Source organism: Salvia splendens, chromosome 18, assembly GCF_004379255.2.
Source record: "Salvia splendens isolate huo1 chromosome 18, SspV2, whole genome shotgun sequence".
Taxonomy (NCBI): Eukaryota; Viridiplantae; Streptophyta; class Magnoliopsida; order Lamiales; family Lamiaceae; genus Salvia; species Salvia splendens.
Window position 1 is genome coordinate 21,862,130 of NC_056049.1, and position 19,077 is coordinate 21,881,206.

General features: G+C 40.7%; 2 protein-coding genes across 3 annotated transcripts; both read right to left on the bottom strand.

Annotated features, from left to right (window-relative positions):
* Nucleotides 1-3,726: 3,726 nt before the first annotated feature.
* On the bottom strand, nucleotides 3,727-5,420 carry LOC121776010 (pentatricopeptide repeat-containing protein At3g46790, chloroplastic-like). Its single transcript, XM_042173129.1, has 2 exons — nucleotides 4,916-5,420; nucleotides 3,727-4,801 (listed from the first exon to the last, which is right to left on the bottom strand). Exon 2 carries the CDS (start codon nucleotides 4,340-4,342, stop codon nucleotides 4,004-4,006), a length of 339 nt encoding a protein of 112 aa, XP_042029063.1. The 5' UTR covers nucleotides 4,343-4,801; nucleotides 4,916-5,420; the 3' UTR covers nucleotides 3,727-4,003.
* Nucleotides 5,421-10,361: 4,941 nt separating this feature from the next.
* LOC121777311 (casein kinase II subunit beta-1-like) lies at nucleotides 10,362-13,892 on the bottom strand. Of its 2 annotated transcripts, none has more exons than XM_042174521.1 (5): nucleotides 13,485-13,892; nucleotides 12,324-12,542; nucleotides 11,695-11,804; nucleotides 11,446-11,608; nucleotides 10,362-10,860 (listed from the first exon to the last, which is right to left on the bottom strand). In XM_042174521.1, the coding sequence occupies exons 1-5, from the start codon at nucleotides 13,723-13,725 to the stop codon at nucleotides 10,730-10,732; spliced, it is 864 nt and encodes a 287-aa protein (XP_042030455.1). In that variant the 5' UTR covers nucleotides 13,726-13,892; the 3' UTR covers nucleotides 10,362-10,729. The 2 variants fall into 2 exon arrangements, with proteins under 2 accessions (XP_042030455.1, XP_042030456.1); XM_042174522.1 differs by having other exon boundaries at nucleotides 11,443-11,608.
* Between the last annotated feature and the right edge of the window lie 5,185 nt (nucleotides 13,893-19,077).

The window sequence follows — 19,077 nt, forward strand, 5'->3', positions numbered from 1 at the left end:
ATCCTGATTTGCCTGCGACAGACGACGCTCCCGTCGAAGTCACGACGGATGTGGACGCGGTCCAGCTCCTACCAGTCGTCGCTAAGCCTGTACCTGATATATTGCGCGTGTTGCGCGAGGAGGCGGCCTCCCTACCCGAACTGGTGGAACTCTCGGCCAAAATCAAATCAGGCGACGCGCCCTCGCACTTATCATGGGCCGATGGCCTGATATATTACCATCGCAGGATGTTGGTGAGCGCGGAGTCCAAGGCAAAACGGACGTTACTAAAGGAACACCATTGCTCGCCGATGGCGGGTCATCCGGGACACGAGAGAACATTCCGCCTATTGGCGGCAGGGTTTTATTGGCCAAACATGCGCAAAGATGTAGTGACGTTTGTGAACGAGTGTGTGGTGTGCCAGTCCACGAAGTATTCAACGCGAAAGCCGGCGGGGCTATTGCAGCCGCTACCCGTCCCGTCGCGAGTATGGGAGGATGTGTCAATGGACTTCATCACCGGGCTGCCCCAGTCCCGGGGGTATACAACCATTATGGTGGTGGTGGATAGGCTTTCAAAATATGCTCATTTCGCCCCTCTACCTCCTAAATTTGACGCCTCCCGAGTGGCGCAGCTGTTTGTGAATACGGTGGTCCGGCACCACGGGTTCCCTAAAACCTTGGTGTCAGATAGAGATTCGGTGTTCCTCAACGCAACATGGGAGGAGATGATGCGTCTGAGCGGCACCAAGCTTCACTTTTCCACCGCCTACCATCCGCAGTCGGATGGCCAGACGGAAGTCCGTAATCGGGGTTTGGAGCAGTATCTGCGAGCATTTGCTTCCGATAAACCTTCAAGATGGACGAATTTTTTACCATGGGCGGAGCTAGCTCTAAACTGTTCCCATCACTCTGCGCTGGGCATGACACCTTATAAAGCATTGTATGGGCGTGAGCCGCCCACGTTAGTGGCGTCCCCGCCGTCAGCAAAAACGCCGCCTAATGTGGCAGATATTATCAAAGAGCGTGGGGAGCTGCTGGTCACGTTACGGCGAAACCTCTTGCGGGCCCAGCAGCGAATGACGGATGTGGCAAACAGACACCGCAGGCACGTGGAGTTTGACGTGGGCGATGTCGTATGGCTGAAACTGCAACCGTACCGGCAGCACTCGGTTGCGAAACCGTTATCGGCAAAGCTGGCGCCACGGTTCTATGGCCCCTTCGAAATTTTGGAGAGGGTGGGCCCGGTGGCATACAAATTACGTCTTCCAGCGGGTAGTAGAGTCCACAATGTGTTCCACGTGAGCTTGTTGCGTGAATTTGTGGCGGGCGACGGGGATGTGGACGGAGTGAAATTGCCTCCCGTGTTTGTGGGGGATAGGCCAGTGGTGCGTCCCGTGGCAGTGTTGGAAGAGCGCGTCAGCTGGCGGGGCGACCGACCGGAGCGACAGTGCTTGGTGCAGTGGGAAGATGATGCTTCCACACCTACTTGGGAGCCGGTCGAGGCGATTGGTAGGCAGTTCCCGGAGGTTCGCCTTGTGGACAAGGCGATTGTTAACGGAGGGGGGGTTGATACGAGACCCCCGCCACCAGACGCAACAGCAGAGCGGCATGCCGAGCTGGAGGCGACAACAGCCGAGCAGCACGGCGCAGCAGAGCGGCATGCCGAGCTGGAGGCGACAACAGCCGAGCAGCACGACGCAGCGCTTCCGGAGCCGAGCAGCACGACGCAGCCGAGCAGCACGACGCAGTGCGGGAATGACCGAAGTGAAGAATTGATTGTGTCGAAGAGATCCTTGAGGCCGAGAGACAAGCTCAAGGCGCCGAACAAGTTCAAGAATTAGCCGATTCGTTTTGTTTCTTTTTTTTTTTTCTTTCCTTTTATGTTTTAGTATTTTTGAAACATTAATTTACTTATTGTTGAGTCGGGCCTGATGTATAAGCCCCGTTCGGGTTTTCTTTGCGGTTCTTTCCCGGATGAATTAGGATACGTCGAACCGCCCTAGGGTTTCTAGTATAAAATAGGGTATTTCATCAACACATTATTTTATGAATGAAATATTTTCCCTAAACCTATCTTGCATTCCAAGAAACCCGAATTATCGTAACTTTGTTGCTGAGTGGAGAACGTCCACAACTCAACAAAACCCGTGATCTTCCTCCGAGATTGTCGACAGGTTGATTGCTAGTTCCCACGAGAAGGAAGATAACTAATTGTTACGGAGCACGTCTGTAACAATGGTTTCATCGCAGAGAGAGAGAGCTAGACGGAGGTAAGGCCCCGCCGGCGAAAGGCGTTGAGTTGCCGTGAGAAGGATGAAGAGACGGCGCGATTTTAGAAACAAAAAAGAATTTCCCAAGAAGGAGAAGATCAATGGAGAGGGGGTAAACTCCGGCTGGCACCCCGGCGACAGGGTAGACCGCGGTGTAGGCGGCACAAGGGCAGCAGCAGTGACGTCGAACGGAGGCTGGTGTGAGCATCCCCGGCGAGAGATGGGAACGGAGGCGGCTGCATCTGATTGCTCAAGCTACCTTGAATTCGGCGGAGGCGGCAGCGCGCGGCTGTGAGAGAGAATTGAGGCAGAGATGAGAAAGAGATTTGGGGCGGTAGAAGCGTGAATGCGTTTGGTCCAGAATTGCGGATTGAGGAGCTCTCGGTGAAGAAGGAGCATCTCCAGAAATTCGTTGAAACATCTCAAGAAATTCTTCAAAGATTATTTATTTAATTTTAAGTTTAATTAAAAAAAATAATGTTTTTTTATACTCATAAAATCGGTTTTTCCAAGTCATATGTACAGCTGTCCACGTTGGACAATTTTACACCTGATATTTGGTATTCGGGTCAGGTTGGTAAATAGCAAACAAATCGAAAGTTCGTGGTTTTAAAATCTAATCTTATAGTTGGTGGGAAAACCGGAATTCGGGGAAATTTATGGTTTTTAAGGCCAAAAACCAAAAAAAATATACTACTATCAAGACTCAAAAGGTTAAATGACCGAATTCTTATTTTAACACCCCCCAAAAAAAATTAATGTGTTAGATACGAAAAGCTATTAGTATATTTTTCTTCTTCTAAATAATAAAGAATAAAATCTAAAATAAGCAGTTTGAATAAGAAATATTGAAGGGGCGGCTTTATTTAACTTTATCAGGTAAATCAGTGGTCGCAGACATTGGTTTTCATTTTAATGTCTGAAATCTGACACCACAAATGATAAAAACATCATATTAACTGAACTTTGCTAAAATTAGATACATAAATCTTTCGATGACGATGAGTTTGTTTTTTCATTATTTCTTTATACGCATTAATTCAATACGTTTTTAGTTGGTTTTTTATTTCGTCGTATTGGATGGAATTTACTACTAAATCAGAAAAGGTCGATTGATTTGATCGTTTCCAAATTTTAATTTAAGGTTTCATCTTTTTCGCCTTTTGGAAAATATCTTCGATTGTCCATTCATAAGATTTCGAGGTGGTGTTTTCATCAAATTATTGACACTTCCTAAAAATATTTTGGTAATTACTTTCAGGGTCCGTTCGGTACCCAGAATTAAATTGAAATTGAAATTCTATGAAATTGAATTAGAATGAATTAATTCAATTTCAAATCATTTATTTGTTTGGTATAGCTATGGAATTGATATGGAATTGTATCATAATTTCAAATCCTTTGTTTGGTAACTCAAAACAAAGGATTTGAAATTGAATTAGAATTCAAAATTTTAAAATTTACTATCCTTTGATAAATATTAAATTTTACTCTTTTGTCACATGCTCTAAAATTCAAAATTTTCATTACAATAATTATATCACAAAAGCAAATACTACTATAGTAATATAAAATAATCAAGCAATGATAATAAATTATTATCATCAACATACAAAATAGTTATATATATGGAGGAACCGATTAATATCCATAACCATAATCTCTCGATATGCAAACTTGGACATGACCTTGGTGAATGAGTGACAATCTTTGACAACCTCAGATTCTTGCTAATCCTTATGGTCTCTCCTCTACTGCAATTTCTCACTGTGCCCCAACAGCACCCGTTGTTTCTCCTCAGTATCAAGCTCATACAGCACCGCTTTTATCTCCGGCACATACCACTGCTCCATCATCTCCTCCAACAGCTTCACCACCAAACCATGGATCTTGATTTGAGGATTCAGCTTGTCCAAAGACCTAATCGAGTACACCATCAATCCAGCAGCATCTGGTACAATCTGCAGCCCCTTCTCTTCCAACAGCTTCTTTACTCGCTTCACATCTTCCCCTTCCGCATATATCTCAACAAGAAGCACATAGTTCCCCACATTTGTGGGCTCAAGCTCAAGCTCAAGCTCAAACAACATCCTGCTCGCCCTTCTACAAGTTCTAGAATCAGATATAGGAATTTAACCAAAGATTCTGGCAAATCCTCATCATTTCCAAACCCCCATGATGCAGACTCCCAAAACTTCATCCAGATCAATTTTGCAGTGTTCCTGTGTGTTGCTCTTTCTGCTCATCAAAGTTTCCTCCATCGACACTCTGAACGCATCCTTTCAACTGGATTCACCCAACGGCCTCTTCACCCTACGCTTCTACACCCCTGAATTCAATCAATCCACAGACAACATTTACATAGCAATCGTGTTCAACCGCGGTGCGTCCGCTCCTATCAATCACAATGCAGTGTGGATTGCCAACCGGGACGACCCTTTCCTTAAAAACTCCAATCCCATGCTGACCCTCGGCACCAGAGGCGAGCTCACCATCACCCGCGATGGCCCGATCCACTTCTAGAATTTTCCTTGGTTAAATTCCTATGTCTGAAAATGTTTCATGTGATCAGATCATGCAATTTACAAACCAAAGAAAATTCAACATCTTGAAATTACACTTGAAATAGGAATACATCAATGATGAACAACAGTTAGTTATACCTTGTTGAGGGGTAAATTCAGAGGTGGGCTCAGCAAAGAAGCCATGGTGTCTGATTTTAAATTTTTTAACAAGATTCAAATCCTTGGCAATTGACACATACATAACCGTAGAGAATGTTGAACTCTCTTTATTTACATAAACTCTATTAAGTTACAGGATACAAACACACCAATTTAATTTGAACTGAAACAGGAATTGGAAGATGAGCAAGGGAAAAGTGAAAGCAACAGGGATTGTTCGAAAAAGGAGCTTGCAAACACACCAAATCCAGAGTTAGATTTTTTAGCGTCAATTGCAGATGCAGAGTGAGAAGGCAATTGCAGAGGGAGAGAGAGCGCGGCTAGGGCACGCGAAGAGGGAGAGGGGAAAAGAGAAACGAACAGTAAAATTTTTGTTTTTATATGACCCGTTTCTCTTTTGACCCGGAAAGGATCCGCGTCTTTTTTGAAATTTGACCCGATTCTACGTGAATTGGAATTAGAATTACTTTGTACTCCATATTAATATGGATTTAATTGAAATTCAATTTAAAATCTCTATATTTTACTGGAACCGCGGAATTGGAATTCGAGGCTCCAATTTCAATGCCCAAATTCCGCGATACCGAACGGACCCTCATAATACTTCGAGGTATATAATTACTTTAATTACAATATTACCCTTGATAGTATATCTGGTTTAAATTCGTCATAATGTACATATTTTTAAGCATACATATTTGATTTTATCTAGTTTTTAGCATTTTAATATAATGTCCCAAATTTAGGACACTTGCAGATAAGGACTTAACTTTTCAAATTTGGCCAAAAAAAATTTGCAATAAAAATCGAACCAAATATTCTTTTAGTATGTCAGTATCTATTCCAAGTACCAACTACCAAAGGCAATTCGATCTGAAATTTTTATTGTGGTCTAGTTTAAGTAAAAATTGAAACGCTTGATATTTTTTTGCAATTATATTAAGCTTTGGGTGTTTATCTAAAATGCTAAAATGATTGAACAAAATTGAATATTCACTCTATTTTTAATACTACTATAATTTTAGAAGAAAATATGCCGAAAAATCAACTTTAATGTTATAAGTCAAATGTTGTTTCAATCACACTAATATTATTGAATAACCTAGTAAGCAAAATTCATGCTACAATAAATTAGGTAGGGTTCATATCTAAAACCAAACTCATCTATCAAATTTTTAGTAGATTGGTCCATTATCAAAGGACCGACCTATAAATGCCAAGTCATTCAATAATCTAGATAGCATCTATTATTTTTTCGTTTATAAAATGTTTAAGAAAGTAAACATGTGGGAATAGAAATAACACTTTCATCACTTAAAAGTTAAAACTATATTATGGAATTTAAATGACCAATTTTCAATTAAATTTTAATAATTTATTAAATTAATTAAAAAAAGTAAAAATATTTAAACAAGTGGGTCCCAATCGCATCTAAGACAACCTTCAACCCTTTTCACGAATGCCTTGTGGGTTGTGCATCACTTGAAACGGAGCTCGATGCGTGCATCCTAAAGTGGAACACAAAAACGTGGTTCTCCCCGCTCCATTATTGATGCTCTAAGCCTCTAACTTTCAACAATTGATTTATGTGTTTGCTTAGTAAAACTAATTAATACATACAAGTATCGCCAAATTTCAATTTTTTTGTATTCCATAAATCATTGTGAAAAACTTCTAGTATTAGTAGTAATTAATTGTTTCGAAATTCCGTAGTTAAAATTAGATCTGGCCGGAGTGGAGATGCAAAATGTGTCAAGGCAAAGGAGTCCAAATTTAGAATGGGATAAAGTTTTCTTTTTAAAACATCTCTTTCAATGGAGCAGGTAGATTATGACAGCCGCAAACTAAGTAGCCGTCTTTACAAGAATAAATAATCCGCAAAAATAGACTTATTTATTTATTTATTGCACCTTGAGATTAGACACATTTTGATTAAGACTAAAAAGGCGTAAATTAATCCACATAGTGATTTATCCCTTCATTCATTTTTCTTTATTTTTTTTGGTGGATATTGTTTTGTTACTTATCATGACTACACATAACTCACGAGAGATGATGTTAACTTGAGAAGTGTATTTGGTATAACTATGGATATTTTATTTTGATCTTCAAAGTTAAGATCACTAAAAATAAAATAATAAAGATAGAGTTGATGACTTGATGTGATGATTCAACTTATTGTTTTCTTGATTCATTGCACTAGTTTGTTTGCCTAAAAATCCCGTGAATATTTTGAACTTTTTTTTTTGAAAAAATAAAACCATAATCTAGAAATGGTAAAATAGCCAACCAATAGACATATTACACAATTACAAATCCAAAAATGAGTTGAAACGCTCAATTTTCATTCTTCTTGATAAATGCTTAATAGAATAATTCATGTGTCCAATGTTTCTAGAGATTGTTCTGGAAAATCATAATCCGTTTATATTTATTTTATTCATGATTTTCCCTTGCTTGAGAAGGGATTAAAATAAGGGAAGAAATTTGGAATGGGAATGCTCAATAATGCAAGTAGGTTAATCCCTTTCAATACAAGACTGAAGAGATGCATCCTTCTTGTCTTGTCCCCTTTGTCAACACTTGTGTATTCAATTATCCAATTTAAGTCATTTAGGCCCTCCGCAACGCTGTCACTTATCCGTCCCTTAACCGTCCCTTAAATTACTATTCATGGGTCCCACTATACTTTTTACTCCATCTCTTAACTAAGGGACGGAACCTGCAACCCTCCATCTCTTATCCGTCCCTTAACCGTCCTTTAAATTACTATTCATTCAATTTCATTTTTTATTTTTATTTCCAACAAATTCAATTAATAAAATCACATTTCATTAAATAAAATAAAATTACAACATTACATTCTTAAAAAAATTTAAAATACATAATATAATTTCCTCCGCCAAATTTTGCTCAAATGTGCTCCATTAGATCATCTTGGAGTTGGGCGTGGGCGGTAGAGTTACGTGTCCTTGCCCGAATAGACAACCGTTCTTATATAGACGGATACACTCCACTTCGAGGCGGACTACTTGCGGTTTAGCTTCCGGGGGCTTCAGGGTCGAACCAATTTCCCGCCTCAGGTCCTTCGTCTTGGACAATCATGTTGTGCAAGATTATGCATGTATACATGATGTCGGCCATGCTCTCCATGAACCACGTACGAGCCGGGGCTTTGATAATGTTGAAGCGCGCTTGGAGAACCTCGAACGCCCGCTCCACATCCTTCCGAGCAGCCTACTGCTTCTGCCCAAAAAGAGCCTGGTTTGCGTTCACAAGCCTGATGCACGTCTTCATGAAGGTTGACCACTTCGGGTAGATGCCGTCGGCAAGATAGTACCCCATTTTATAGCGCCGGTTGTTAGCGGTGAAGTTGATGGCCGACGCTTTACCATCCAAAACTTCGGCAAAGAGGTCGGATTGGTGGAGCACGTTTATGTCGTTGTTCGAGCCGGGGACCCCGAAGTACGCATGCCAGATCCATAGCCGGTAGTCGGCGACGGCCTCGAGTATAACGGTGGGGTGGGTGCCTTTGTGGCCGCTCGTGTACGACCCCCTCCACGCCACCGGGCAATTCTTCCATTGCCAGTGCATGCAATCGATGCTGCCATGCATCTCGGGGAATCCGTGCACTTCTTCGTGAAGGCGGAGCAGGAACTGGCAATCTGTCGTGCTTGGCTTCCGGAGAAATCCGTCAGTGAAAGCTGCCCGGACGCCTTTGCAGAATTGGATCAAGCACATTCTCCCAGTGCTTTCTCCAATGTGGAGGTATTCGTCGAACACATCCGTCGTTTGTCCAGTCGCAAGCTGACGGATTGCTGCAGTACATTTCTGCAGCGTCGTGTGGCTGGGACGGCCGACGGCGTCGAACCTTTCTTTGAATAACTCTTCCCTGGCTGCCAATGTATTTTCAATGTGGAAACGGCGACGGAAGTAGGTCTCTCCCCACACCGAGTTATCGCAGAAGTAGTCGCGGACTAACCTTGTGGCGGCTTCCTCCCGGTTACGATGGATGTAGGCCCGGGAGGGTCTTTGGGGCGGCGCGGCTTCCTCCGCCTCCCGGCGTCGATCTTCTTCAAGTGATTCTTCCATTATTCGACGCATTTGCTCATATGGATCCATTAGATCGATTAAATTTGGGGGAAGAATAAAAGATATGATTTGAGATGAAAATTGGAGTGGAAAGAGAGATGATTTGAGAGGAGTAGATGTGTGTTTGTGTGTGAAATGAGGATGAAATAGGAGTATTTATAGAGTAAAAAAATTAAAAAAAAAAATAAAAAAAGGAAAACGGTCGATTACCGTTTTCGAATTTTTATTTTTTTATTGGAATTTTTTAAAAAAAATTGATTTATTGCGTCAGCGTGACGAAACCCACTCGCGGGCCGGAGAGTGGGCGTCACACATCGCCTAGGAGCGCGCCACGTTGCGCAAGCGCGTGGCGAGACAGCTCGCGGGCTGTCTCGGATTGACGGGGGGTTCCGGAGGAATGGTGACGGGACGGGACGGGACGCTGCAACGCATCCCGCGCCCTTCTCGTCACGGAGGAACGGGACACGAGCCACCCACATAACGCGTTGCGGGTGGCCTTAGTAACACAAGGATAACCTTACATGTAGTACTACCCTACAAGGATAACCTTACATGTAGTAATTTCATGGTTTCATGGTTTTGATGAGTGTGGCAAAGATTTTAATCTTTTATAATCAAAAGATACTCCCTAGATATCATTTTCTATTCTCACACAACTTTTTTATGAAGACAGAAATGGACGGCAACAATTACTCCCTCTATCAAACTATAAATAACACATTTCTTTTGATGAAAAAATTTAACAAAACATTGTTTAATTAGTTAAATATAAAAAGAATAAAGTTCAAATACAAGAGAAAATAAAATAATAAAAAGTAAATAGGTTGTTTTTTGCTAACAAAAATGAGTCTTTTATAGTGGGCAAACCTAGTAGTTTACAAATTGCATTAGAGAAGTAAGCCACAAATAAAAAATCAACTTTGAGATGTGACAAGATTTGTATTGGATATAATCATAAAATCTCATTCCTATGCAATAAGAACAGCAAACTACATGTGGCAAGTTTGATATAACAATTCACAAGTTCAGCATAAAAGTTTTTGGCGGTATTCTGCAGCTCATATTTCTTGATGTTATACCACTTTTCACTAATTCACAATTTCACATACTTCATAAAAAAGCAGTATTTGCAAAACAATATACAAGATCAAGATGCTTTGTGTTTGTTCAAGAACAAATATCAGAAAGGAAGTGAATACACAGCTTACTAATAGAAATGAAGAAAAAAAAACCGAGAAAAAATGTAAGATCAAAAATAAATAAATAAAAAATCTAACAAATAGACATGAAAAAGGAACATGCATATACTAGAGATACAAAACAAAGCAAAAAATACGTCGAATCCCCAAAAATTTCGATAGGCTGCTCCCATATAAATTTGTCCTGCTGATTAAGCAGCGCACACGCGCAAAGGACTACATGAGGAAGTATTTAGACAATTCTCGCCAACAAAAATAAAAAGAAAAGAAAAAAGCTTAGATGCTCTCTGAATTTAAACAACAATTGCATGATGGGAATGCATGAAATGCTTCTCCATCAACTAGGCAATTTTGGTTACATCATAGCTGCTGTGATTTTTACCTGGTTTGTGTTACAAGTACAACCCATCCGTCATCTGTATGCCTCAGCAGCCCAGATGAGAAAAGCATTTGCTGGAACAAGAATTTAAGAGCTCAGTAGCATGTTGTCAGAACTCGGTTATCAAGGCTTGTGCATCTTGAAGCCAAAAACTCTAGGGACGTAGCTCTGTGTTGGCTTCTGAGGCTTGAGGTGTCCGTACGTCATCAAGAACAGGTGGGGGAATGTGGTTCCGAAATACGCCTCATCAATATCTGTTGAAGTCAGGGAAATCATTCCAAAAGCAAAGCACACAGAACAACATGTAAAAACAATCAATACCGACTCCATTTGTAGCATGCATCGCAAAGCGAGGTTCTAATTTCCTGGTGGGTGCTCCGAGTAGTCCAGAAAAGATTTCAAATCTTCCAAACCATTCATAAACTCTCCCTGGATATTGCTTTTTACCTTTTACTTTATTACTTTTTCCTGGGGTGGGGTCTCATTTTTCGATTACACAACTCCATAAGGGGAATCCAACCCAGATCACAATTCTCTTGCAACCATATAACTTACATTTAAAGCTAGAACACATGCAAGTTTTCAATAATTTAATTCTTAGCAAAGCACCTGATCATCAGGAGAAAGGAGAATATCTTAAGCTCTCAAGAAGTGAATTGGGTGGTAGTAGTTTGTGACGCTAAACTTTTCTGTGACTCTTAAGTCCTAATAACGAGTCTTGAACTCACATAAATATGTAAAGTTGCAATGAACAATGCAGCAGGCTCATGCAAATGACCCAGAGGATTAAGTGCAAAATAAATGTATAAAGCAATAAAAGTACAAAGTAAGGATACTGCCTTGGTATTTCGATCGAGGGTAGTAAATATCATCGCATTTTGGACAGTAAATCTTCACAGTACTTGAGCGTGGGATGTCTGATTGTCCAACTGGAAGGCATGGCTGTCCACAGCAGTAGACTCTAGGGCATCTTCCAAAATCATAGTTTTTATACTTCTCTAACTGCAATAATTTCATTTCAATGAGTCAAATGGCATAACTAAATAAAGAGAGAGGTGGTCAACATAATGATAATCCAATGATGTTACCATAGCAGCCATTCCCTTGCTTGTCAAGATGTAACGGACATGAATAAGGCCATAGAGCATTTCTGCAGCTGATTCAACTAATTCATTCTGTTCTTCAGTAAACATATCACCTAGATGTGCCCATCATGGAAAAAACGCTGTCAGAAATGGATATCCAGCTCAAAATAGAGACAAAGTGAAAAGAGAGAATTAAAGCTAGACAAAGTAAGCAAAAAAACAATGGAATTAAATCATGTTTTTATATTTAAAAGGAAAATTATAATCTGACTCCAAACAATGGTCCAAATTTATGCTATGTGAACATGAAAGTTCAAGAGCATTTTACCTTTTGCTATCTCAATTCATTGAAAATGTACACACTAAACACATACTAGCACTAAACAGTAAACACATAGTAGAACATTTTGCAACAATCAAAATCAAATATATCCATTACAAACTTCATAGAGTTTATATCATACTATGTAAAGATTACAGAGTTCAAGCATCACAGAGTCCAAGCCAGGTTGAGAAGTATATAGGAAAATGTTAGGAGTATTATTTGAGAAAGAAAGTCTATGAAGCTCAGAACCTATTATTGAAAGAAAATAAACACACTAATATCTACTAATAGATGATAAGAAGCTCACCATGAGATGATTCTACATCCAGTATTAGATCAAGTGCATAATCATAATACGGGACTTGATTGCTCAATCCACATAGATTGAAATCATCTTGGATATATTCATCATCGACTTCACAAAAAAACTCATTTCCACGCAAGTTGCAAAACCATGAAACCCAAGATGTATCTTCCCCATCAGAACCACTGACATCAGACTCTTCACTGTCTGTTTCAGATTCCTCTGAAAAATGAACAAATATTTCAATCTCAAGTTTGTATACAACCAAAGTATGCCTGCAAATTTATTAGAAAAGAGAACGAATGTACATACACAAATGTGCAGACATATTTACTGTAATACATGCCACTGAAAGAGCATAAAATGAAGAATGAAAATTCATAATTGATCACATGCCCAATGTGAAGTGTAAGCTGTGTGCTTTACATAAGGGGGTAGAAGTGTGGTTTCTTTTACGTCAATCAGAGCAATATTTTAAGTCATAAAAAAATGAAGCCAGCATCCAGTTATCGTACATAACACAAAGGTTTAGCATGGCTAACATCTACTAGATATGTATACAACTTTTTTTCAAATTGTTACACTCCTGATCATAATCACCACCCTCCTAAAAGTATAACTCGTCAGCACTCACCACCTATCATCCACCTCTCGTCAGCACTGATCATAATCATAACAAAACCATCGCCATCCATTTAACACAGCAACAAAAAAAAATAATCTTGCAATATCTATGTGCCTGAACTTGCAAAAGCAGCAGCCCACTCTCTGCATTGATCTTTAACTAGTCCCTTATCCATCATTTTATACAACATAGCAACGTGAACATGTTTTCATACAAAAATTCAATATACGGATCAAAAGCTGAAACTTTTATGCCTTAGCTCTTCATAAGGAGCAAACAGTAGCACCTCAACAGATCTGTCAAACAACTGAAATTGGTTAATCGGAGCTTTTCCCCTTTCAATGGATTCGCAGAGCTACTAAACTTAACTCCAATGTCAATCATTTAAAACAATGACAAAAAGTTCAACTACTATACATGACAATTAAACACCGCACACAAATACAAATGCTAAAAGCATCCCAAATTTCGCGATTCTAAATTAAACACGAACTGATCAAAAATAAAAAAAAACATAGGAAATAAAAAAAGGCAGGCACCTTCGGAGAGCTTGTTCTTGCTGGCGGTGAGGGCGGATGAAGAACGGCTGTCCCTGAGATCAACGTGCTTCCCGGCAGCGGCGGAGGTGGAGGGCACCGAGACAGCTGAGCCCTTGTTTCTGGATGTGGAAGGCGACGATTTCTCCAAATGTTTGTCGAGCGCCTCATTGATTCGCTTCCGATCCAACATCTCGCCGGCCTTGGACGAGCCACCGCCCCCTCGATCTCTGTACATGTTCATATCAAAACTGGAAAAATCGAATCCCCAAAATTATCAACTTTCCAAAGGGTATCTGAGCAAATGGAAAAAAAGGCGAAAATTTGCTAGATTTGTACAGTCGCGTGTGTGGTGAAATGGAGCTAGGGTTTCATCAATTTCGATTGCTGGGGTCTTCTCATGGCTTATGCTTTCTAATCCATTTCTTTATCATTTTTTCATTTATTTTCCTTATTTGTTATTCCATTTAAATAATCACAAATATTATATTCTTTTAAAGGTTATTATAATAAAACATTAAACGAACGACTAGTATTTACAAGAGAAATGTTACGTTACATATTTCGTTTAAGCATCATTTGTAAGTGTCATTCTCGTTTAGACCAAATTATAATTAGATTTCATTTTCACTTTTTCTATTGAGCTTTTAAAAGTTATTAATCATGTCAATAATATTATAAATAGCATAAAATTTTTAAACGTTTAGACCAAATTATAATTAGATTTCATTTTCACTTTTTCTATTGAGCTTTTAAAAGTTATTAATCATGTCAATAATATTATAAATAGCATAAAAATTTTAAAATTAGATTTGTCCATTTTCTTAGTAACTTATGATAAATTTGGTCACGGGACAAAATATATACTCCTAATCATATGCTATGAACAGATACATGCTAATTTCACATGTCTGTCAGTCCTATTTGTTATAAATATAGTATTTTACATATATTTCCATGCTGTGACCATATATTGGGTTTCTAATTTCTATTCTGCTTTATGGGCAGCGTGTGTAATGCATATTTATTTTATTATTTATCAATGTTAATATAGATAGGAAAACACATCTTGTCTATGACATAAGAAATAGGAAAACATATCTTGATATATACTCCGTATCTTATATTCGTGTGAGATTCATGCATAGTCTAGTATAAGTATGCCCATTCATGAGTATTCTAAGATCTAAATATATGGTCATTCATGTAGGGTTGTGATCAATGTCGAACCAATTTTAAAGACCGAATTAGAGACCAAATCTGGGCCATTAGATCTAGTTTTTTTGATGAGATGTGCTGCTGTGTAAATTTTTCGGTCTTCATTACAAGCCCATTTTACTTCATTGTATAGATTTATTACTTCATTCCGTACGTAATACCTTGAAACTACAACATGTTTTTACTTTCTTCCAGTAGGTTTTGAAATGATTCAACATATGTTTCATTTGAATTCATTGACCTGAGTTTTTACTTTATTTACATTAAAAAATGCAATTTATTCAAGTGCGTTTATTACTTCATTCAGAAACGTTATTACTTCATTGGATAAGGTTTTTACTTCATTCCAGTAGGACTTCAAATGCTTTTACACATACTTCATTCCAATAATTTATTACATCATTCCATGTGTTTATTACACCATATCAGCGTTGTGGCGGTGGTGATAGATATTGTAGAGAGAAAGAACGACACGCGACGGCGAAACCGTATTTACGTACTGGAATGAAGTAATAACCCTACTGGAATGAAGTAAAAACCTACTGGAATGAAGTAAAAACCTACTGGAATGAAGTTAAATCTTCGTAACATGTTAGTATGACTTATTTACCTTTGGATGAATTAAAATAGGCTCGTGATGAAGGCGAAAATAATTGATAAATTTATGTCTCTCATCCATAAAAAAACTAGATCTAAAAACCCTAATTTGGTATGGTTCGGTGGTTCGGTCTTTAAGAGTGGATTTGTGAATAATGTTACTCCATTCATGTATAACCCAATTTTATTGTCCACAAAGGTTTTGTCCCACCCGAGATAATCATATTCTTTAGTCAGGTGCGATTTTTAAAAGGAGTTATTGAATATTTTAATAAGAAGATAGAAAAAGAGTTATTTCTATAATTAGAAAATGATCATCTTATTGAAACAAACAATAAAAAAAATACGACCGTCTTGAATGAAATAGAGAATACATCTTTAGTTTTATACTAAGAGTGTCCATAGTGGGAGAGCCGCGGCCCGTGGCTCGGGTGCACGGCCCCCACTGCAGAGAGCCACGAACGGTGGCTGAGGGCCGAGAGCCGAGAGGGAGCCGCGGCCTTCACGCGGCTGAGCCGTGTGTTCCGCGGCCCACTACTGCAGCGGGCCGCGTTTCGTGGCCCAGCAACCGAATTTTTTTATTTTTTTTTGCTTCTTTTTTTTATAAATACACACCATTTTTCCTCCATTTTTCTACCCCAATTCAAACACCACTCTTTCCAATCTTTCCAATCTATTTTAATTCAACTTCTGAAAATATGGATTCCGACGATGAACGGTACCAGGAAGCGGTAGATCTGGAGTTTCAAAACCTGGTTGATGGAAGCTGACGAGGCGGCGGCGGTGGTAGTCCCTCAGCCGTTCTATCATCGGCGGTATATCGACCGTGACCATGCCGGGGCTGACCGCCGGTTGATGGAAGACTACTTCAGCGAGAACGCCCGTTATCCGCCAGAGATTTTCCGTCGGCGATTCAGAATGTCGCAACAGCTCTTCGTCCATATAGCGACGTGTTTGGCGCAGCGGTTCAAGTGCTTCAACTTGCGATATGATGCCACCGGCCGACCCGGCTTGTCGACATATCAGAAGGGTATGGTGGCAATTAGGCAGCTTGCCTATGTCGGGCCCGCTGACATGTTCGACGAATACCTACAGATGGGCGAAACGACTGCCCTACATACGTTGAGGCAGTTTTGTAGGAGCATTAAGGATATCTTCAAAGGGGAGTATCTACGGAAGCCAACGGCCGATGATTGCCAGAGTCTGATTGATATGCACGGGACTGTACATCATTTTCCAGGGATGTTGGGGAGCATCGATTACATGCACTAGGAGTGGAGGAACTGCCCGGTGGCTTGGAAGGGGCAGTTCACTTCTGGTTTCAAAGGCCGACATCCCACGATGATCCTGGAAGCCGTTGCTAACTACCGCTTGCGAATCTGGCATGCGTATTTTGGTGTCGCCGGGTCGAACAACGACATCAACGTTCTACGATCGTCCCACCTGTTCAATGACGAGTGCCGGGGTGAGGGTTCGCAAGTTAGATTCATGGCCAACGGCACGCAGTACAACATGGGATACTATTTGGCCGATGGGATATACCCTCGTTGGCTCGTGTTTGTGAAGTCGATCCGACAACCCGTTGGGCAGAGGCAAACCTACTTCGCGAAAAAACAAGAGGGTGTTAGGAAGGATGTTGAGCGAGCTTTTGGTGTCCTCCAAGCGCGATGGGCCATTATACGGTGTCCACAATGGCATGAAAATGATGTCTCATACATCATGACTGCATGTATCATATTGCACAATATGATAATAGATGACGAAGGATTTGCGCAGAGCGATGGGCACCGGAAGATGGTGCTAGTTTGAGCTCTGGTATTGTCATGGAGCCCCTGCAGATGGGTGTACCACGTACTAATGAATACTTGATCCAGCGGTACACTGATATGCGGAGCCAAATATCGCATACAACACTGCATGCTGATTTGGTTGAAGAGGTCTGGAACCGTAGAAGGAGCGTCGCAGAGTGATATGGGTTTTCGGGTTGTTGTTTTTAAACTAGAAAAATTTCATTGTATAATTTTCCCATTTTAATATAATACAACGAAGTTCTTGTTAAACTTTTTTTTGGTTAGGTTGTGAATTTTTTTTTATTTACAATCCAAATTATTTTATTTTAATTAAAATTATAAATATCATAAATTATAGTCTAATAAAATTTATTGTAGTTAAATTAAAAAATATCATTAAAAAAAGCAAACAAATTAAGTTTTATTTTAGAGATTATTTTTGGGTTTTACCATTGTGGAGGGCCATGGAGAACCACATTTGGTGACCGGGCCAATTTTAGTGGCCCTCAAGGGCCACCATTGTGGACACTCTTAAGGACATGATGGGATGGGATGGTATGGATGGATAGAAATAAAACATGGGATAATTTAGTGGTGTTGGTCCCACATAATAAAAGCAAGTATTTAGTGACAAAGAAATAAATAAGCCGTGATTGTACTTTTGGGTCATTTTGTTTTAAGTAATTATTTTTCTGTTCATTACGAGCTTAATAAAATGCCCCAACAAATTTTGGGGAAACAAAATGTGAGGGGTACAAATGGAATATTGCCTTCAATTATGGGTCCGAGAATCGATGCAGTTACAAATATCATCAAATTCGGGTGAATTCATTTAGAGCACCCACAGTGGGGCGTCCTATAACCCTCCATTTACCACGATAGGAAGATAGATAGAATGAAAGGACTATTCGTTTTTGGAAAATTGCGGGATTCATCTTTGAATTTAGAGCATCCGCAATGGCGGATTTTCCGGCTGACGTCTGACCGGAGTGTCGGGTGTCCGCGCGGGACGCCCGCCATTAAACGTGAGAGGGGCGGATGCGGACGTCCGCTGCGGACACCGTATATCCGTGGCCTTCCGGCGACGTCCGCCATTGCGGTGCTACGACGGACGTCCCGATTTATTTATATTTTTATTTTAAAAAAAAACTCTATATATACGGCTCGTTGAACTTCATTTCATTCGCACCACTTGTTTTAACGAGTTTCTCTCTCTATACTTTCATTTCTTTTGAAGATAAATGGAACACCACGATAGTGATTCCCCTGCCACGAGCGAGTCACAAACGCCGACGTTTCCCACTAGGGTTGGGGGAAACGCCGGCGGAAGTGTACCGATGTCCGGGATGATGCCCGGAATGACGCTGATGTCCGGGATGATGCCCGGAATGACACCGATGATGCCCAACCCCAAATGGCGGGGATGATGCAAGGGTACTACAATATGTACCTCTTTGGTGTGGAGGGATGCGTGGGATGATGCTCCAAATGCCCGGGGTGAGTGCCGCGATGACGAGGGTTGTGCCCCAAATGCGCGGGGTGGGTGGGATGATGCCCCAAATGCCCGGGATGATGCAGGGCATGCCTACCACTGCGGGGGGAGCAGGCAGGGGGTCCCCCAATCATCTGGGGACAATGTCTATTGCCCCTACATGGATTTATTGTCGAGTGATTTCCCCCAAAGTAGTCCTCTGGAGACTCAGTTCACCGGCAACGAGACTTTCTCTTTGGAGGAGTTGGGACTATCTCCGGTCAGGGAGTCTCCCACTGAGATGCAACCGGCGGCAGGGATGACGCGGAAGTAGGGGAGAGGGAAGGGCAAAGGCACTACCTCGTCCTTGCATGCGGGGAACGAGGGGGTGGGGGAGGAAGCCAACGAGAGAAAGAGGACCGTCTGGAGTATAGGGGAGTGCATCGCGCTGGAGAAGGCCTGGGTCGGTGTAGTCGAGGATCCCTACATCGGGGCTAACCAGCACATCGACAGAATATGG